Source organism: Mesocricetus auratus, unplaced genomic scaffold (genome assembly GCF_017639785.1).
Source record: "Mesocricetus auratus isolate SY011 unplaced genomic scaffold, BCM_Maur_2.0 Super-Scaffold_100006, whole genome shotgun sequence".
Classification (NCBI taxonomy): Eukaryota; Metazoa; Chordata; class Mammalia; order Rodentia; family Cricetidae; genus Mesocricetus; species Mesocricetus auratus.
This window is the reverse complement of record NW_024429190.1, coordinates 14,950,736-14,972,683: the sequence shown is the minus strand read 5'-3', so window position 1 is coordinate 14,972,683 and position 21,948 is coordinate 14,950,736. Positions and strand designations below refer to the sequence as shown.

Sequence of the window (21,948 nt, the reverse complement as noted above, 5' to 3'; positions counted from 1 at the left end):
TAAATCTGACCAAAGAAGAGGGTATCCAGCTGCTATGCCGCTTCTGTGTTTGTCTGCATGTATCCCCTGCCAATCTATACCCACCTGGAGAACACAGCAATTCTGTTGTAGTCCCTAAGCCAAGCCTCAAGGCACTCAGAAAACAAAACTCAAATGAGTTTATCCCCAGTAAAACTCAGCACCTAACAACTCCCCTCATCTACATTCACATAAACAGATAACATCAAAAACTTGGATTAAGCTGCCCCCAAAGTAACTCATGTTCTTGAAACCTGTGTACCCCTCACAAGCAAATCAGAACCCGTCTCCATTTTGTTAGCAGTACCCGCAAGCAAGTTTCCAGCCAAAACCAAGGCATCCTGATGGGCTGAGAGATCCAATGGGAACCAAGCTGATGAAAGCAAGGTGAGAATCATGGAGGCCATCCCAACAGTGCAGCTCTTCCTGGACTCATCAGAGGCACTCAGTGGGGGCACTCTGGAAGAAGACATTTCTAAAGTCAAACACAAAGTTCAAGCATATAGTCTTGTTCTCTAATGTCCCCATGAAAAAAGTCCACCATGAGACATCCATTTTTCCTGTTTACCTTGTTTCTTGATGTGGTTTCTTAAGACAGGGTCTCACTCTCACTTATGTAGTTCCAATGGCCTGGAACACACTATGTTGCCTACGCTGGTCTGCAAACTGTGTCAATCATCCTGCCTTTGTTTAACAAGTGCTGAGACTAGAGGTGTGAGCCACTATCATTTCAAAACTGCTAACCAACTAACACCTTGCTTGTAAATCATGACTCCATAAGTCATTTGAGAAATGAAATCATGCAGTAGATTTTACTGAGTGAACTAGAATGCTTACTCTGATCAGGTTTTTCTTCCCTTTTTGACTTAGCAGATTGTACTCCAATGTCACAGTTGCTCGAAAGTCAAGTCTACTGTAGGTCCTATGACTAGAACCTATAATTGTTCAGTCAGGAATCATGGAAAGAACAGAAGCAATCACTCTAGGTCTTGAAACAATCACTTCAAATGACTGTTACTTTGCTACACACTGACACTCAGAAGAAATCTGCATATTTCCTTCCAGATCTGAGGGGAAGCTCCAAAGTCTCTTAGTCATCAATACACAAATGAAGGCTTACTCATGAGTGCTGGGAAAATTCTAAATGATCCCTAGCTGGCAGCAGGTGATCTATTAGGGAAATTCTTTTGTAGGGAAACAGTAGAAGTATACTACTTCCTGAAGCACACCCTTGTAGCTCATCACAATTCTAGATGCTGTCATAACTGACTTTTGTTACCTAGTAATTTTAGAAAGAACCAAGCTAATCAGAAAGTTTTTACCTGCATATGAAAATACCTTAAATGAATCCACAGATCATACCTTCAGACCCCCAAAGATGCTCAAGCACCTGATATTCATTAATCACAACTGCTTCAGTGTCCCCAATAGTTCCTTCACTCATTTCACATACCTCATATAGTAGAAACAAGTATTCCATCATATATCTTTCAAAAAAAGCCAAACAGATTCAACATAAAAGGAAAAGAATAGGAAAGGAGAAGGGAAGAGAAGGAGGAAGGGAAGGAAGGGAAGGAGAGAGGAGGGGACCAGAGTAGAAAAAAAAGAGATGGGGTACCAGCAGCTGTGCTTGTGCTGTGTAGGTGGGTGACTTGAGGATATACATACCCACAATGCCAACCTAAACTCCAAGTACAAACTGGGAAGGCTGCTGAAAGAAGACACAAGGCTTCACAACATCCGAACTGCAGGAGAAAGGAAGGAAAAATCACACCCAAACACCACCAAAGGCGCACTGAGTAAAACCTCTTAGACCTACACAGACAAAATGAAATGAAAACTGAGATCTGTAAGTAACTACAGGGTAGCTAGCCCACCATTGGACAAATACATGATTTAAACAACAAAGCTGGACACAACTGTTAGTAAAACCATTTGTTATAGTCCAAGGCAGGGCAGCCAGCAGTTCCTGCCAGGAACTCTGTCCTGCACCCAAATTCTCCCTGGGAGTTTCTCCCTTCCTCCTCTAAGACTTCAGCTCAAGCTGACTAACATAAATCTCCAGATCAGAGGAGTGCTTGATATGTGCAAATCACAATTAAAATGAAGTTTATGGTATCTTAAACATACTTAAATTTGAAAGGCATTTAGTTAACAAGACAACTGAGTTTCTACAATGTCCAAGTATTTCTTCCATCATATAAACGAAAAGATCTTTCTAGGAACGATTACTGCCGCATAATATTCCTCTTTCTAATTATAAAGGGCACATGATTATTTTAGAAAATTTAGCAATATTCGAAAAATACAAATAAAGCCAGATGCTGGTGGTGCACGCCCTTAATCCCAGCACATGGGAGGTAGAGGCAGGTGGATCTCTGAGTTTGAACTCAGACCAGTTTGGTCTACAGAGCAAATTCCAGGACAGCCTCCAAAACAATACAGAGAAACCCTGTCTCACAAAAAACAAAACAAAACAAACAAATAAGAAAATGAAAGTTAACCACAATCTTAAAAATCATCCTACCACTTCTCTGCTTGTCCCTTTTCTGAGTTTGTAAAGACTGTACATACATGAATATTACTTTTCTAACCTGGTATCAAACTACAGTGCCAAGAGTTTTTTATATCTCTCCATATCATTAAATTCTCCAAAGCAGCATATCAACACTGTGTCTAACATATTACTCTATGTTAGCATTTATTGTAAATGGCATATAATAATTCTTAGATATTAGTTCTTTTCCAGTTTCATCGTAATTTAAAACAAAACAAAAACTTAGTTGGCATTTCTCATCTATTCCCTTAGTATAAATTATTTATACAATTAATTATACTACAGGCATTCTAAACTTCAGGTACATTACTAGTTTTGTTTTTAAATTTTTAAATTTATATCTGGGGTAGAACAAGCACATATATGTCATATACACATATAGAGGTCAGAGGACTTGTGGGCATCCATTCTCTCCCTTCACTGTGTGGTTCCTAGGGATCAAATTCAGGTCATCAGGATCAGAACCACCTGCATGGCCCATTTTAGAGTTTGTATTTGATGACTTTCTAGGTAGGATGCATTAGTTTACAGTGAGTATGCATTACTTTGGAGTCTGTTGAAAGAAGTGCATTTCCTTATCAAGCACCTCAAGAAAAGGATCCCCACACAGGACCATCCTACTGTGGCCATAAAAGACATACATGGTAGTCTCCCTAAGCCCAGGCATAAGACTTACCGTGAGCGCCCGGGTAGTTGATGTAATGAGTTCGTGAGAAACTGCAGCAACAACTCTTGAGAGGTTGTTTTCCATGGTGACATCTGTTATACTTGGCAGTAAACTATAACCTCTATAGATTCTAGTAAGAAAAATATGTAGATTCTTAAAGCATATATTTTTCACAACAAATGGCATTTAAAAGTTTTTTGTAAAGTCCAGAAGAAAGTAAAACAACACTGACTTTAAAGTAAAATAGAGACTGAAAATGAGGTTGGGGTATGGCTCAGTAGTAGAGCACTTGCTTAATATGCAAAAGGTCCTCCCATTAAAACTAGAATAAGTTTGCTAATCAATTAAGAGAGAGAGAGAGAAAAAAAGGCATGGCTTCTCCCTTACCAGATGACCCACACTTTCTTTATAGTGTGCTACTAGATTTTTGGGGTTTTTTTTTTTTTTTTGGTTTTGGTTTGATTAGTTGGTTTATTTTTCTATTCTCAATTTGGTTTTTCCATGAGAAAAGATGACAGTCATTTAAAAACTTCAAAATTTGATTAGCTGAGTTCCAAAGTCAGAAAAAAAATTATCAAGTTATCACGTGAGTTTAGAAGTCACTGGTCAAGTTTTATTGTTGTTTTTTCAAATCAGCAAAAAGAAAGATATCCTGCAAATCCAGACTTAAAAAAGGATTTAAAACACAAAAGCAGTCCAGGCACATCTTACTACTGCTACTGCAATCTTCTTTCTGATCTGCCTGTCTACCAGCCAGATAGAACAGGTACTGTGGCCAATGGACCCTGCCCATGCTCTAGCAACATAAGCGTGAGAATCATCACTGCATCTAACAGTCTGACCCTTGGTATCAATCCACCCATGCGTTAGCAGGAACACTAAAAAAGTGAAAACTTTCCATGGACAAGTTTTCAGATGGCATGTAACAGTCACGAACAAAAACACAATTGCCAGTTTATGCAGAACTTAAGGAACTCATTGCAAGGCTGAGGACATCGCTGTTGTGTGTCTTAGGTGGGACTTAACCACAGGGGGCTGTGGCAAATCATGATGCTAAATAAATAACCTGTTGATAAATGATGGCCTCCTCCTCTAAAGACTGTGTGGTTTTAAGAAGAGAACAGGAAAGCAGGCACCATGGGAGGCACACTTTGCTGACAAGTCATGCATGGTGCTGTGGGCAGCGTACCTGGTTATGGTGCTGACAGAGAAGTGCGATGGCGGCTGCGTCTCGTGCATGAGGAGTTTCAGGTAAACACTGCTTTGATCTCTTGCTACAGCCACTACTGGATCAGCCTGTCCTTGATCACATTTATAGAACAGCTTTGGGACAAGCCTGCCATGAAAGGAAAGCTGATCTATACAGACAGTGCATGAAACTTACCCATCACCACACCTTCCCCCAGATGGCTAACCCAAACCTATGCCCACCACAGCAGCCAGAGCTGTGGACACCGAACACACCCAGAAGGCAGAAATAAGCAGGACTCTTTCCTTCTTAGTGCTACTCTCTAAACTCCAAATTTTGACAATGAAAGCAATAAAAGGCTAGTGCTTTTTTTTTTCTTCAAATTATCCACTTTGGTAAGTACCTTTAGATAATTAAAAGGGATTAAATTAGTAAAAAACAAAAAACAAGGTATATTTCTTTTGATTCCATCTACCCTTCCCACTCTCATACTACATGTTTCAACCAAGAGAGTAAAGAAATAAATACTAGTAAACACCTTGTTAGCGATGCTGCAGCAACATGTCGCACCCTGGGGTCTTCATCTCCAAGCAAATAAATGATCACATTATTAAGCACTCGTTCTTGCAGTTTTAAAAACTTTAAAGAGACAGAAAATAAAAATAAGTTTAATTTCTATAATCAATTGATGTAAGATATTTTTGGGTTTGTTGTTGCTGTTGTTCTTGTTGTTTTGGTAGGGGGATTTTGGATATATTTTGAGATTCAGTCTCACTATGTGGCTTTGGCTAGTATGAAGCCCAACTATTTAGATCAAGTTGGCATTGAATTCACAGAAACCTGCCTGCCACTATCTCCCAAGTGCTGGTACTGAAAACATAGTCCATCAAATCAAGCTAGATAAGGAAGGCATTTTTGAAATCTAGTCAGGAAGAACTCAGAATGACTTAAATTCTTGTTATACACTAACAACTCTCATGACATAAAGAGTTAAATACATAACACAACACAGGCATTCAGCAAAACTTCACATCACTAGGGAGACCCTGCTAAGACAGTTTCTAAAAAGTAGGAACCACAGTGTCACAAAATGAACTGCTTACCCCTGTATAATGATGAGCCCCTCGGTGTAAACTTTCTGCTTTTGCCTCCAAAAAACTCACCAGCCTAACAAAAGAGCATATTCAACAGTGATGTCATTCATTTAGCAACACCGTGCTGGCCTTTAGCCTTCAGGCTACTAAACATCAAAGTAGCTCACCCCAGTGCCCTGTAAGTCGCTCAATGGCAGTTCAAATTACTTAAATAGATTGATTCACAATCCTCTATAAATTCTTAACTAAATAAGTTAGCACTGGATAAACAGCCTTACATCAAAATACATACCTACTATTTAAAAAATGTTCCAGGAATGAGCTCAAACACACAGAGGGCAACTCGCACTCAAGTGACCAGCTGTGTGCATCATTCCACACTCCTAATTGCAGCGACAGAATAATCCTTCAGAGATATTCTAAGATAGGTATACAATAACCTACAGGGTCCACAGTGGCTTTAAAAACCAATCAAACAAGCTAGAGAGATGGCTCCATGGTTAAGGGCATTGGCTGTTTTTCCAGAGGACCAGGATTTGATTCCCAGAAGACACAGACAGCTCACAACTGCTTGTGACTCCAGTTCCAAGAGTTCCAATTCCTTTTTCTGGACACCATGGATACTGTATGTATGTGGTGCACATGGTACACACACATACAAGCAGGCAAAAACAAAACAAAAAAAGACAACAAAAAACAAGCAAAGAACAGTAACAACACACAAAAATCTGAATAATAAAGGTAGATTTTCCTTCTAAGAGAAACTGTTAAAAGAAAACATCTCTAACCAAAACTTATTCTTAGGAAATGAAAATTACAACATGTTACATTTGGAAAGATTTTTGTTTGTAGGAAGTAGGTAAAGTGTGTGTGTGTGTGTGTGTGTGTGTGTATGTCTGTGTGTGTGTGTGTGTGTGCTCACATGGGCGGTGCACAGAGATTAATCAGATGTTTCTCAGGAGCCATCTACCTTGTTGGGTTTTATGGATTTAGTTTTTTTTGAGGGGAGGGTGCTAATGGTTTTTATAAAATGTGTATTTAAGATTAGCCAGCTGGACTCAATTTAAATCATCTCAATTTTGTTGGCAGCATCCAAAGCATCATAATCAGGAAGCAGTTGAACATAACCCTTCTTCCCATCAGGCCTGATAAGGGAATTGACTGTGGCCACACTAATGTCAATGTTTGTTTACAGCCTGTTTGATCTGGTGCTTGTTGGCCTTGACAGCCACAATGAACACAGCTGTCTTCTAGCTTCTTCATGGCTGACACAGTGGTCAGGAAGAACGAGATTATGTTGGAACACTCAAGTTTGTTTCACCCAGGAATGTTCTTGTGAAGGGGAAGATGGCTGATGTATAGATAGATACCTTCTATACTGCCATCTGGACTTTCACTGTCTTCATTTTGGCTTCAGCTTTTGGGGGGTGGAAGAAGTTTTTGTCTTCAATTCAGTGTCTTCTTGGTGAAAAGCCACCTAAATCTAGAGCTTCCTACTAAACTAGGCAAGGAGACTGACCAGCAAGGACCAGAGACCCAACCTGTCTCCACTTCTCCATTGCTAGGATTACTACATCTGCTTTCACCTGGGTGCTGGTATCAAACTCAAGTCCCGCTTTGCAGCAAGCATCCATCTCCCCAACCCCTCAAGTTTTTTGTTTTTGTTTTTTTATTGTAACAAAGTACTATTCATCTATCTCCCTTAAATCATATTAAAGGTAAGTACATTTAAAAGAAGCAGACTTGATAGCCTTTTTTAAAAGTTTGAAACAATGTTTCAAAAAAAATCAAGGGGGCTATAGAAAGATGGCTCAGCAGTTAAGAATACTTTCTGCTATAACTGGAGTTCAGTTCTTAGCAACCATGCCAAGAGGCTTAGAACCATCTAACCCTGCTCCAGGAGATGTCATACCTTTGGCCTTCTCTCAGGTACTCGCACTCATGTGAACATACCCACATGCCCAAATACAGACATACATGTTTACATATAATTAAGAAATAATAAAAACAAATTCTATTTTTAAAATTTCCATTATCTACAAAACTAAGACAAGCAGAAAAATATATTCATCTTCCAGCATCAAAATCTCCAAGTTCAAAGTTCAACAAAAATTACTGTGAACGATCACATGTTCTCTAGCTAAACTGTAGATAATCCTAACAGGAATGACAACTGCAGGTACTTCAAGACTTTCAGTTCTTATTTGAACTTCTGAATCTTAACTCAGTTCCCTTACCTGAAGTCAATCTCTGCAAGGGTTTCCAGCAGCTCAGTCCTCACCAACCAGTAGGAGCTGTTCTTCAGAGGCAACATATCAATGAGCAGTTGCAATCCCAAGTCACTGTAGCTGCTGCTGCAAAGACTCAGGACACAGTGCTGAAAAACCCAGTCCAAGGCAGAAGGCATCAGGTCAGACACTACATCTTAAGACAGCACCTCTTACACCTGCATGATGGGGGATGTTCCTCTGTATATATGTTTCTCTTATTGGTTGATGAATAAAACACTGATTGACCAGTAGTGAGTCAGGAAGTATAGGCAGGGCTACGATATGAGAATTCTGGGGAGAGGAGAAACAGAGAAGCCACGAGAGAGACACCATGCTGCCGAAGGATTAACATGCAGAATTATGAGTAAGCCTCGGGGCAATACATAGTTTAATAGAATTGGGTTAATAATTAAGAGAAAGCTAGTAAGTAAGAAGCCTAAGCCATCGGCCAAACAGTTTACAATTAATAAAAGTCTCTGTGTGTTTATTTGGGTCAAAGAGGCTGTGGGACCAGGTGGGACAGAAACCTCCATCTTCACATGCACCTATTTTGTCCTGTTCTATTTGTAAATAGCAACAACAATACTACAGGTTCTCAAAAGTACTGAAGATAAATCTTTATCTTACTATATTTGAGTTTAAAAGTCAATGTGCCCATTACACATAATTTTGTTTCCCTGTCTCCCATTACTTAAACTCCTAAGCCACATTTTCAGAACACTAACTTATATCAGTTTATAAGGAAAAAAATACAACACAGGCCCAGCATAAAGACAAGAGACCTATATCAAAAGGAGTATCTTGGATGTTACTGGGTTCTTCTGATGTACAAGAAAACAAAGTGATTCTGGTACTATTTCCCCTGTGGCCTCAGAGCCTGGTGCATTATCCTGTAATTATCCTATACAAGGATCACACACACAATCTACCTACCAGCATCTGTGCTATCAGCACACCATTTTTGCTCAAAAGATACAACTATACAACTGACTGAAATGTAAAATTTAAAAAAAGGAGTTGAGGGCTGGAAAGATGTGTTTACTGCTCCTTTGGGGGACTTGAGTTTGGTTCCCAGTATCAACATCAGGTGGTTCATAACCACCCAAAATTCCAATTGCAGGATCCAGTGTCCTCTTCTGGTCACTGCACTTACATACAAAAATATATTCTCTCCCCCCTCTCTTCCTCCCCCCCTTACACACACACACACACACACACACACACACACACACACACACACAAACACAGCATTAAAAAATAAAATCTTTTTAAAACTTGGAACCAGAAAAACATTATTTTGAAATTACTACATTTTAGAAAGGGAAGATATTCCCCTCCCTGTGTTTAGCCACTGTGATTTGTTTTGATTTTCTCTGGTTAAATTTTCTGCTATAGCCAATTGTGACTTATAACCCAGCTGATAAGAAATGTCCCACCTTACTCTCACTTGAGCAGCCAAGGCTCTTTTAACAAAAGCCACAAACACAAGGTCAGTTAAATAATGCCCATAATTCCACTGAGCTCAACAGTCTACAATCTTAAAACAGTATTTTAAAAAATTCAACCAATTTTATATTTGATAATAGGAGAAAGGATGTTTCAAATAAAGATGCCAATAATAAAAACTAGAAGTTTATTAAATTTTAATATTATGGCAATATTTCTCTAAAGCTGAATGGTAGATCCCTAAAAATTGTTTGCAGGTTATGGAAATGTGACCTACTAGCTCCAAGTTTAACTGTATCAATGGAACAGTTTATGTAAAACATTATACTTACCCTCACAGCTGTACAAGCCAGCTTGCAAGTGACAGAAGATTCATCCTTCAAAGTTTTCTGTAGCAAAGGAATACAGTCCACCAGAGAAAACGCATTTCCTAACCAGAAGAATGAGCAAGAAATGTCTCTACGGAAACATGCACCTGGGAACAATATCCAGAAAAGACACCAGGACAAACTGTCCATTACCTGTCAGGGTTCTAATGGTGCCCAGCCAGTCACCAACACGGAGCCGGGACCTGCTGAGGATGGAATAGACGAGGGTACCACAGAGAATGGCAGTAGCTCCTCGGACCTGTGGGTCTCCATGATCGATGTAGTTCAAGATGTCAGAGACATACTGTTCCTCTGTGGACACAAAATGGCCCAGCCTGTACCTTCTCCACCAACAAAATTATACTACAAATAAAGCTTCATTCTCAGAAAAGGAAGAAAAGGGAGCATTTTACATCTGCAAAGGACTTGACTATGATGTCCTAAGTCATAAAAGATGTTTGCAGTATGAAGGTTCAAGATTCATCACATGGCAATTATCTTAATACATCACAATTACAAGATTGTGATTCCAGGCTGGCAAATAAAATTAAACTTCCAAGGTTTCATTTGAAATTAAAGATTTGAAACAAATAATCTAGTATACATTTGTTAACTCTAAACAAAATAACATAGGTTTGCCCTGTCACTCAAAGAAAGAAAGAAAGACTTTCTGCTCCAAAACAACTGTGTCCAATGGGAGACAGGGTGTGGTGCTGTCTTGATCAGTCTTAGTCTGAATGTGCATTTCTAACCCAGATGAATGTGCCACAGAGAAATTTGACAATGCAGCTATGACTTCAGAAGAAATTCAGTGTGTGTATGAATGGCTCTCACTTTCTTAGATTTCTATTTTATGACTTGAGTGCTTCCACCATTCACATGGCACCTAAGGGAGTCATGAGACTAAGAACATGACCATGGGCACATCTGGAGAGCTCCAACACAGATGAAACACACAAGCTAACTGGAAACATAGACTGCCCTAAGACAAAAGAAAGCAAGACTATGAGACAGCTTAAGTACTGATTAATCAAGGGAAAGAAGTAAACTTTCAACATACCAGCACCTTCCATGGTGTCAAGAGGTACTTTATACAGTTTGCTGAAGAAAGATTCTGGATGAAGGGCCACAGCTGCACCAATACAGCTGAGGGCCAGGGCCTTCACACTGACCCTCACATCTCTGTCTGGAACCAGTGCTGCAAAGTAACCACCCAGACCCTTTAGCCTTCTCCAAGAAACAGAACCCACCCCTTTCATTTCCTCCCTCCCTCACCAACTAAAAAAATTTAGCTCACCCCAATAACAAAGTACCAACAGACCACCAAACAGAGTTCTACAATGGTAAGTAAGTACCTCCTCAACTCTGCAGTCACTCTGCTGCGCTTACCTTTTTTTCCCCCAGTTAACAAAAAGGAAGCAGATAAAAGGCGGACACAATGGACCAGAGGAGCAGAATCATCATCATTAGGCTGTCCTATGTCCCCTTTGATTCGGCAAGGCTAGAACAGAGAAGTAAACATTTGATTCACTAGTTCAATCAATAAAATGAACCATACCAGGGTGCTAGGGACAGAGATGTCTATACTTGGCCACCTCCATGTCTGGTCACAAAAAGAACACAGCTGGAACCCTAAAACACAGGGCCACAGGGCTGTGGCAAGAGACAAGCTTAGTATGGAGAAGGTGCACTGGGCAAAGGTGTTAAAACACAGCGTTCAGGAAACACTGTTCACACTGGCAAGACACAAGTATCTGCTGGAAATGTAGAAAATACTATGAGCTCCAGGCAAGCTAAAGCAATATAGTGAGAACCTGTCTCCAAAAAAAAACCAAACAAACAAACAAACAAAAAACGAAAACACACAAGCAAAAAGATACCAGACATGGCCAGAGAAGGTTAGAAGGATATAACAGAAAATTGGAAGGCACTCTAAAAAGATGCCATTTTGACTGATAGGATTAAATGACAAAATGCATTCCTGACTTCAAGGAATTTTTAAAGTTTACTGTAAATACAGTAATGTGCAAAAGTAAATAACACAGATGTTTTAAACAATTTAGTAAACAAAAACAAGAACTGCTTCAAAGCTTTGCAGAAGCCTCAAGGGAATGATACAGGATTATCAGGCAGGGCAGAGGTCAGCACAGGGCACCACTGTGCAGGTGGAGCTGTCTGGAGGCAGAACTGAGGCAACTGTTAGGAAGGTGGGTATCCCTTGAGAGGCAAGAAAGAGGAGGACAGTGGGGAAAGACATAAGCCCAGAGATGAGACAGGAACAAATGAGAACAGCAGAAGTCACGGAAATTCCAACCCCCTCACACACAAGCAAGCTCTTGCCTATGAAGCTCACCTTGCTTTCTGGGTCACTCGCTTCGGCAACTTCATCTCTTGACACAAACTTATCTATACTGCTGTCAGAAGGTTGCCTACTATGACCCATTCTCTCCAATAAGTGTGCCTGTTGAAGGGCTTTAAAAACAGGAATCATGATTAACTGACAAATTTCTACTCAAAATATGTATATGTTTACACAAAGGTAAGATGAAGGTATAGGATTTAAATCTAAGTTTGATTATGCCTAAATTGTCATTTTTAGCAGCTATTTATACAACTCGGGAGGGAGGGAGGGAGGGAGGGAGGGAGGGAGGGAGGGAGGGGGAGGGGAGGGAGGGGAGGGGAGGGAGGAAGGGAGGGGTGGGATGGGATGGGAGGTTTCTTTGTAGACCGAATGATAAAGATGCCTACAGCTGAAACCATTTTCATCATGTAAAGTGAACTTACCCAGAGAAGAATTTCTGAAAACATCTGACACTTCACTGGAAAGGACACCTGCAGCCGCAGCCTCCTCCTCTTCCTCCTCCGGTGGCTGTCCTATGTGCATGCCTAAATACTGGCTGTCAGCACTATCCAATACCTGCACAGATGAAGGGGCACTGTCGGGGGCAAACCCTTCAACATGAAGGAAAAGCCATCAACAGGGCAGAGCACTTGTTTGTGACTTATTTATTCCTTGTGGCTTTCACATCATGCATCTCCATCCCATTCACACCTACCGCACCCCTTCATATCCACCCTCCACCCTTGCAACCTCCCCTGCCCTAAAAAATAAAATTTAAGAGGAGAGAAAGAGAGAGAGAGAATGTGTGTGTGTGTGTGTGTGTGTGTGTGTACGTACATCTTTACTTGCAAGAATAAATTGTAAAGAGTCATTGGTATGGTTTAAGGCCTCTGATTTCAGCTACACTATTGATACTGGGCCCTTACTGGGACTCCTCTTAGATATCCTGTTGTTGCCCTGTGTTGTGGAGATCTTACAGCTTTGCATCTGCAGGACCAGTCCCATCATGTACTCCAAGAGATCACAGAGGAGTGGGCCAACTCACGGGTCTGGTACTGGGCCTGGGAGTTGCAGGATTGGTCAGCTTGCTAGCGCTCCCCCATCCTCACCACCAGGGTGAGTGCTCCAATATTGCCATGGCTATTTCACCCTAAACAGCAAGGAGCAAGGGGTGGGCCAGTTCATCCACCTTCATGGCTCACCCACACCTACACCACCAAGGCCAGCTCTACTGTGTTGCCCAGGTGAGGTGCAAGGGCCAACTCTCCTGAGTACTATAGTTGGTGAGGGACAGGGATAACTCTCCTGCTCTCATGGGCAGCTCACTAGAGCTGAGCATTTTATGCATGCAGAATTCAAAGACCATGTTGCATCAGTGACATATAGAGAACCTAAAAGGCAATTATTTATTCAATGCCCATAGGTAAATGCATGTGTAAAAGTAACAAGCAAGATCTCCTCACTGTTAAGAAGCTTTGTTGTGGGATGTTATCTGGGCATGACACAGATACTGTGCTCTTGAACTCTAAGCATCTATGACTACCTATACCAGGCCTGCACAAGATAGGCAATTAACATTCTGGAGGCAGGTTGGTGGAACCTTGCTCTTTCCTAAAGATATGTAAGTGGTCATTGATGGCAGGAATAAACATAGTGATTCTTCAATGATATAGATAATGTTTATAAGCTGCCCATTCTCTGGTAGGGAGCCCTTGGCTCATGCTTCTGTAAGCAACTCCAACTAAACTAACTGATCTGTCAAACTAGACTTAGATGGAGCATTACTTCGGTCTGTCATTGGTGTCACTGGTGTTTGTCTCCCCAAGGAAAGGTCACACAACAACTTTTATAGCTCTAGAAATTCTAAAGAAATTTCAGTCTGTAAACTTTTTGACATTAAAAAAACTTTTTAAAAAGGACATAAGAGTTAGGTAGAAAGGTGAGGGATAAACATCAAAATACAAGTATGGAATTCTCAAATAATAATGTTTTTTTTTAAAATGTGTCTTCATAAACAAGTTTTACAGTAAGTTAGAAACAAAGACAAGGCTTTTAGAAAAGAAAATAACAATAGGTTATCTCCACTAAATTCGTAAATACTTCATATTGTCCAGCCATGAACCCAGTGCAGATTCTGTGGCAAAAAGGTCCTGGAAAGAACAATAATGTGGAACCAATGAGAACTCAGGGGTGTGGAGAAAAGAGAACACTATAGCCTAGAGCAAAAATATCTAAGAGCATCTTTAGCTCCTTGATGGCCATTTATTACCCTTTTCTGTTTGTGGCCTAACATCTTTATTTTGCTTCTAGAGAAAATGTTTTTCTGTATAACCCTGGCTTCCCTAGAACTTGCTTTGTAGGCCAGAGTAGCCTCGAACTGCCTCTGCTTTCCAAGTACTGAGTGAGATCAAAGGTGTGTGCCACTACTCCTGACTGACCTAACATCTTTTAAGCCTTAAGAAATTCTTTAGGGTGTCCAAAAACAGGGCCCTAGTTTCGACTAATTTTGTTCTCCCCACTTTATTCTAACCTGCTTATCTGAGATACCTACAAGTGTACTTGAAAAGTGTCTTGACTTATGAATTTCTTTTTTCTGTTATTATAAAGACGTTACCAAGCAGTCACCACACTGGAACACAGAAACTAGAGCAGTAACCTGAATCTGTGTTCTTGGGCCACAGTCACTAATAGTGCCTTCAGAATAAACTTACTCTCATTCCCTTTGAGGTAAGAGCTGTATTTCTGTATCAATAATTCCATATTGCAAAATGTTTCATATCCATTTGACACTTCTTGTGTAATTTACCTGAAAGACTGAGCAATGGCGGCTCGGGAAGTGGCTCAGTGTGCAAGCCTCCATAAGAACCTGAGTTCAGGTCCCCAGCACCTACGTAAAACCAGATGTAACAGTGTGCATCTGTCATTCCAGTTCTGGGGGTTGGGATGAAGTGGGTATGAGAACTTTGTTGACCAGCCAGCTAATCTCCAGGTTCAGTATGAGATCTTGTCTCAAAAAGTAAACCTATGTCTCCTGGGTTGAGGAGATAGCTCAGTGGATAAAAGTGCTTGGTCTGCAAGCATGAGGACCTGAATTCAAAACCCCAGAACACATGTAAAAATCCAGGCATGGTTGCATAGTCCTATAAACCACAGCATTAGGGTCAGGGATGGGTAAGGATGGGTAGAGATAGATAGACCCTGCAATCTCATTGGCTAGCCAGCCGAAGCAAAACTGTGAGCTTCTAGTTCACTGAGAGACCCCTACCTCAAGGCAATGAGGCAGACGGCGATAGAGGATGATACCTAGCATGCAGCTCTGCCTCTACATGTGCAAGCATAGGGATGCATACCTGCATACACATGCATGCACCACACACATACCATATATGCACAAATAATTTTTCTGTGTCATAAAACTAATTCCAAATTTTTCAATAAAAGACAAATACTCTAAGCCGGGCGGTGGTGGCGCACGCCTTTAATCCCAGCATTTGGGAGGCAGAGGTAGGCGGATCTCTGTGTGTTCGAGGCCAGGCTGGACCGACAGCCTCCAAAACAATACAGAGAAACCCTGTCTCGTAAAACCAAAAAAAAAAAAAAAAAAAAAAAAAAAAAAAGACAAATACTCTATATCAGGGACAACTGAAAATAAATTTCCTGCACTGTCTTCCCTTGAGTGGGTTTACCTAGCCTCTCTTAAAAACAGATCAACTGCTCAGCAAGTAAACTGAGCAATTTCAAATTTCACTGTCAACATAAGGAACATCTATTGGCCAGGAGAGGCAGAACTAGGTCAGACATTTGTAGCCACATGGTGCGTGTGCTTGCTTGCGTGTGAAGCATGGGTGTGAAGAGTGGATGCATGTATATTTATGAGCATGTATGTGGAGGTCAGAGATCAACATCAGGTGTCTTCTTGAGTTGCTCTCTATTTCTGAGACAAGGTCTCTCACTGAACCTGGAGTTCACCCATTTGGGATAGACTGGTTAGCTGGCAAGCCCCAGTCTCCAGTTAGAGGCAACTTACTCAGCTCCTGTGGTCACAACACATAGCCATTTCTGATTTGAATTCAGTGTTTTATCCAGTTCAGTATCTCATTTATATTTTAGAATGATGGGTACAATACAAAATTTAGAGGCAAGCCACAATATTCTGTCATATTCTTAATAAAATATATTCTACAATAGCTAACATTTAATTATATACACTTATTACTGAATGTAAAAACTATTCTACTTTTAGCTGTATAGCCAAAAGAACTGAAAGCAGGGTCTTAGAGATATTCTGTAAATCCATGTTCACTGTGCCATTATTCCTAATAGTTAAACTGTGAAAGTAACCCAAATGCTCACTGATAGATGGAAGGGTAAGCAAAATGTGATCTATCCATACAATAGAATGTTATTCAGCCGTAAAAATGGGGAAATTCTCACATATGCCACATAGAGCCAGTAGTATAAGGATAAATACTACATGGTAAACATACTGCATGAAAAACCTGCAATCATCAAGCTTGTATTGCCAAAAACAAAAAAACAAAAACAAACAAACAAACAAAAAAAAAAACAATGGTTTCAAGAGGAGTGTACAAATCTCTACAGAAGGAAAGGTTTCAGAAGATGAAGACTTAATGGAGAGGTATGATAGTGATTGCACCACACTGTTTAAATATATTTAATACCACTGAAGTGTATGCAGAAAAATGGGCAAGGTGATTTTGTTAAAAGTTACTTTTCTACACAAGAAGAGGAAAAAGGAAAAATGGAAAATAGCAATTCAGAATGCAAGCCAGGTATGATTCATGCCCACATTCCCAACAGTCCAAAGCTAAAGAAGGCTCAAATTTAAGGCCAGCCTAGACTAGGACCCTGTTTCAGAAATACAAAACAAAAACAAACTGACAAGCAAGCATAAAACAAAAGAAACCCACACTTCAGCACACACTTGTACCAAAGTTTTTGATTATATAATCTTTGAGGTGATTCCTGCCCACAAACTCAGATGTCACAGGGACAGAAATATGTGCTACTATAAAATGGAATGTGGTATAAGTATGTCGAAAGGTCAAAAAGTGCTAAAAAAACAAAAACAAAAACATAATATACAGTATTAATATTAACAACCACATTTTGTTAAGACTACAGACGTTCGTAATAACAAGTTCCTTGAAAATTTTAAAGTATCTATTCAACCAGGTCCAACCAGGTATTAAAGATACGTCAAGTGTACAAGATGCGCATAATTAACTAGACTTTGACCTCCATGGGTCAATACAGAAGATATTAGGTGATTTCTTCGGTGGAGGGATCAAACAAGGCCAAGTTCTTTGTTGACCATATGAGTTAGGGGCCTCTGCACACTATGTGGAGCAATAAAGTAAAATGAGCAAGAGGGCCCAAGTGTGAGCATTTAGGAATGAGCTCAGAAGACAAAAGGGCTACCCTGGTAGAGTACTCACAATTTCGGAGCTGTCAGAAGGAGTCACAGCTGAATCAGGCCCTTCAGTGGTGGTCTGAGAGCTGTCACTGATGGGTGAGGAGGCCTGGGTCCCATCATTCAGGTCCATGGCAGGGTCAGATGGAACGGCACTGAACTGGCTGGAGCTGTGGCTCAAGATGTCCTCCTCATCCCCATCAGTAGCAGCACTGGTCAAGTCACAGCCTGACAAATCCACAGAGTCTGCTTGAAGTGTGTGCTGGGACCGAGGCTGCTCAGTGATGATGTCATGACTTACAGAACCAGGAGTGGAGACACCTGAAGAAGCAGCAAGTTCTCCTCCAATTTCACTCTTCACAGAGGCTAAAGACAAAGAGAAACTTATTTGTCAAATGGCCAGAGGAAACAGTAGTTAAAAACAAAGGTATGCAAAATGACAAAACAGTTAAGTGTATTGAATGTTCTAGCTATGAAACAGCCTGGAGCATAGTGAAGAAAAGACTGAGCAGCACAGCAAAGCTGTCTGGAACAAGCAGATTCTTTTTTTTTTTTAAGATGAAGGTTTATTTAGGGTCGTAATTTTGGGTTGTGTGTGTGTGTTTTATTTAAATTAGAAACATCTTATTTTATATATCAATCCCAGTTCCCTCTCCTTCCCATGCCCCCTACCAACCCCCTTCCCATCCCTCTTCTGCTCCATAGAAAGGGTGAGGCCTTCCATGGGGGAATCTTCAAAGTCTGTCACATCATTTGGGGCAGGGCCTAGGCTCTCCACCGTGTGTCTAGGCTGAGAGAGTATCCCTCTATGGGGAATGGGCTCCCAATGTCCATTTGTGCACTAGGGATAAATATTGATCCACCACCAGAGGCCCCATAGACTGCCCAGGTCTCCTAACTGACACCCACGTTCAGGAGGCCTATGGCGGTTTCTGAGTTGTCAGTCTGGGGTCCATGAACTCCCATTTGCTCAGTTCAGCTGTTTCTGTGGGTTTCCCCAGCCTGGTCTTGACCCCTTTGCTCATTACTTCTCCCTCTCTACAACTGGATTCCAGAATTCAGCTCAGTGCTTAGCTGTGGATCTCGGAACAAGCGGATTCTTTATGACTGTGAGAATTCTCAAATGTGTTCCATTCATCACAAAACCCAAATTCGGGTTCTTAGCAACTCTAAAACCACAAACAGGGTATGTGTGACTCAGAGGCAGCTGGGTCAGAGACACAAGGAGACTCCCAGGAACGCTAAACAAGTAACAGAACAACAGTGAATGCATCAGCCTTGCGGGAGGCTTGCTTTCTTCCACACCCTGTTCATCTCCACTCCAGTTCTAGCCTCCTACAGTAAACACACTCCATATTTTCCTAGTTTAATTTTGAAATTCCCACTTACAGACAAACACTATGTGAGATCAAAATCACTTCAGTGCCCATTCTATAATCCAATATTTAACATTTATTCTTCCATAAATGTTTGACAGACTTACAAAAAGAAAGTGGATGATTTGTATTGCAGGAAATGGAAAGTGATCATGGTTGGGAACAGCACATTGTAACAATAAAAGTGTGTACTTTTAGAAAGCTGATAGCATGGCTTGTTTTATGAAATAAAACATTAATTACAAAAACAAGATCACTTGTGAGTTATTGTGCTTGTTCAACTCATTCTAAAATGTAATGTATAAAGCCAGGCATTGGTAGCACATGCCTTTAATCCCAGCACTCGGGAGGCAGAGGCAGGTGGATCTCTGTGAGTTCGAGACCAGTCTGGTCTACAGAACAAGTTCCAGGACAGCCTCCAAAACAATACAGAGAAACCCTGTCTCGAAAAAACAAAAACAAACAAACAAACAAACAAAAATATCACTTCAAAAAACATGAACAAGGTGTAAGCAGTGGCCCAGTGAAGGCAACCGTGTCACAGATTGAGTTTTATACTAGTCTAGGCAGGCCAAAGTTCTTGTTCTATTGACTTTTTTATCTTGTAAGTTGGGGGAGGGGGCATCCATTGACATTATTCAAGTTTTCCTTCCCAAGTATCTCAGTCTTGTTTTTCTTTACCTAAAAGTAAACAAGACCAAAGCTGATGGCATTTTATATAGCTATTAGTGTCTTAAGATAATACCCGTGCTTTATAGAGAACACAAATAATTTTACCTACTTGGAAACAAAAATACACACTTTCAAGTTAAATTACCCATAGACAGTTCTTCAACCCACTGTCCTAATCATAACCCATCTGACTTATAAGACAACTCTACCTACCATCCCCTAACAATATATATGCTCAAGGATATTAATCAACTTTTGAATAGCCTAAAGCAAGAAAAGCTCACAGCCACACACATTCAGAGTGAACATTACAAAAGCATCTGAATTCTAAAAGCACTTTCTGAGCAGGCCGCCCGTGCCCTGCAATGCCATCTACAGGCTGAGTTGATGAAAGGGGCATGATACGGTAGGTAGGAAGTGAAGGCTGACACTGGCTGCTCACAGAGAAGACGGCTACCTGCAAAGGCCGAGCTGCTGACATCTGACCGGGACTCTGAGTCATCTTCCAAGGCTTCTTCTTCTCCTAAGAGCACTTTGCCTAGAAATAATACAATAGTACTTTTTAATTTTGCAAAAAATAAAAAAGAGGGGGTTATAATCAAATAACAGTCATGCATAGTGTAACACGCTTTTAGTTCCAGCACTCAGGAAGCAGAAAACTCTGAGTATAAGGACAACCTGGTCTACACAGGTTGTTTTTAGGCTAAACAAGGTTACATAGTGAGACTGTGTTTCAAAAAAGTAAACATACATTCTAAATTGGAAAGCACAGGTATATTTACTTTACCCCCATATAATTTACCCATTTGTGTTTTATATTACTACAACACTAAAGAATGAAAAGAGAATAACATTTAGAACACTATAAAACCAATAAATCTATAGAGAAAAAGAGGTAGAACTATACCACAAAGTAATTTTTATTGATTTTGATTACTGTTACAGTTAAATAATTTATCATTACTTAAATGAATGAGTAGCTTATAGTTGAAAAGATGAAATTCTATTAATCAGCCCTTGGAATATCTATGTTCTATTCCCAATGACAAATAAAAACTTGCATATCAAACTCTTACATATAAATAAATCACTTTCATTTTATTATCTTTTTATATTCTAGACTATAGCTAAGAATCTGGGAGGACAAATATATTCCTGCAAAGTTTCAAAACTATATTTTATAGTTTATGTTTAAAATTTTATTAGACTTAATATCTCTATGGTTATACTACAAACATCATTAAACAATACCATTATGTCAATTGAACTGAGAAAGGCCTAAGAGATTTCCAGAGAAGACTGATTAACTAGAATGGAAGACTTGTGCTCAGTGTGGGTAGCACTATTCACAATGTGAAATAAAAAATGAAGAACAAGGAAGGAAGCCCACCAGCATAGGTACAACCTCCTGCTTTCCGGTTGCAGTGAGGTGAGCTGCTCTACCACAACTTCCCTGCCATGATGGTCCAAAACCTCTGAAACTGTGGCCAAAAATAAATCTGTTCCCTGAAGTTGTATATATCAGTTATTTTGTCACACTGAGGAAAACTAAAAAAAGATACTATGAAATTGCATCATCAAAGGGACAAGCTAATGAGTAAAGAGAATATAAATCTATGTAAAATCAACACAGCAACTTGACACAAATACTAACAGAGCCTTTCATTAACACAACATGTAGTTTAAGAAATCAAATTAAGACTTAAGAACAGTGAATTTAGATTTTTTTTTTTTTTTGGTGTTTTGAGACAGGGTTTCTCTGTATTGTTTTGGAGGCGCTGTAGACCAGGCTGGCCTCGAACTCACAGAGATCCGCCTGCCTCTGCCTCCCGAGTGCTGGGATTAAAGGCGTGCGCCACCAATGCCCGGCTGTGAATTTGGATCTTAATGTTTCTACCCTCCAAGTCAGTAGCTGATGATTATGTTCTAGGGAGAGGTCCCTAGAGAGGATTACTTAAAGACATAAAAGAAGGGCAGTCAGTGACTGGAGAGATGGCTCAGCAGTTAAGAGCACTGGTGTTTCACAGAGGAGGGTCTAGGCTCTGCTCCAAATGATATGACAGACTTTGAAGATTCCCCCATGGAAGGCCTCACCCTCCCTGGGGAGCAGAAAGGGGGTGGCATAGGGAGTTGGTGGGGGTGGCAGGGGAGGAAGGGAGGGAGAGGGAACTGGGATTTGCATGTAAAACAAGCTTGTTTCTAATTAAAAAAAAAAAAAAAAAAGAGCACTGGTGTTCTTCCAGAGGACCCAGGGTTCAAGTCCCAGCCCACTACAACTCCAATTCCAAGGGATCTGGCACCCTCACACAGACATGCATGCAGGCAAAACACCAAGGCACAAAAATAAATAAATGGATGAATGATGAAGAGTGGAGGGCTGTCAACAGAGAAGAGGCTCCTGGCCATCCTGACCTCAACTGAAGTCTACATGCTCCACAACTCTGGTTTTATCTATCTTACATCTGGCAAATTATACTTGTTCTAATGTCTATTGCTGTGACAAAACACCATGAAGA

The 21,948-nt window shown here is 40.4% G+C and overlaps 1 protein-coding gene across 2 annotated transcripts in view; it reads right to left on the bottom strand.

Annotated features, from left to right (window-relative positions):
• Htt (huntingtin) overlaps nucleotides 1-21,948 on the bottom strand; it is a 141,818-nt gene that overhangs the window by 76,324 nt on the left and 43,546 nt on the right. For both annotated transcript variants that reach the window (XM_040746950.1, XM_040746951.1), the window contains exons 11-25: nucleotides 19,890-19,970; nucleotides 17,410-17,750; nucleotides 12,394-12,526; nucleotides 11,963-12,081; nucleotides 10,999-11,110; nucleotides 10,670-10,807; nucleotides 9,763-9,921; nucleotides 9,574-9,671; nucleotides 7,763-7,902; nucleotides 5,535-5,598; nucleotides 4,970-5,070; nucleotides 4,432-4,578; nucleotides 3,252-3,372; nucleotides 1,687-1,763; nucleotides 326-477 (exon numbers count right to left, since the gene is read on the bottom strand). In XM_040746950.1, the coding sequence (XP_040602884.1) occupies nucleotides 326-477; nucleotides 1,687-1,763; nucleotides 3,252-3,372; nucleotides 4,432-4,578; nucleotides 4,970-5,070; nucleotides 5,535-5,598; nucleotides 7,763-7,902; nucleotides 9,574-9,671; nucleotides 9,763-9,921; nucleotides 10,670-10,807; nucleotides 10,999-11,110; nucleotides 11,963-12,081; nucleotides 12,394-12,526; nucleotides 17,410-17,750; nucleotides 19,890-19,970 (1,983 nt within the window). The remainder of the gene's footprint in view (nucleotides 1-325; nucleotides 478-1,686; nucleotides 1,764-3,251; nucleotides 3,373-4,431; nucleotides 4,579-4,969; nucleotides 5,071-5,534; nucleotides 5,599-7,762; nucleotides 7,903-9,573; nucleotides 9,672-9,762; nucleotides 9,922-10,669; nucleotides 10,808-10,998; nucleotides 11,111-11,962; nucleotides 12,082-12,393; nucleotides 12,527-17,409; nucleotides 17,751-19,889; nucleotides 19,971-21,948) is intronic.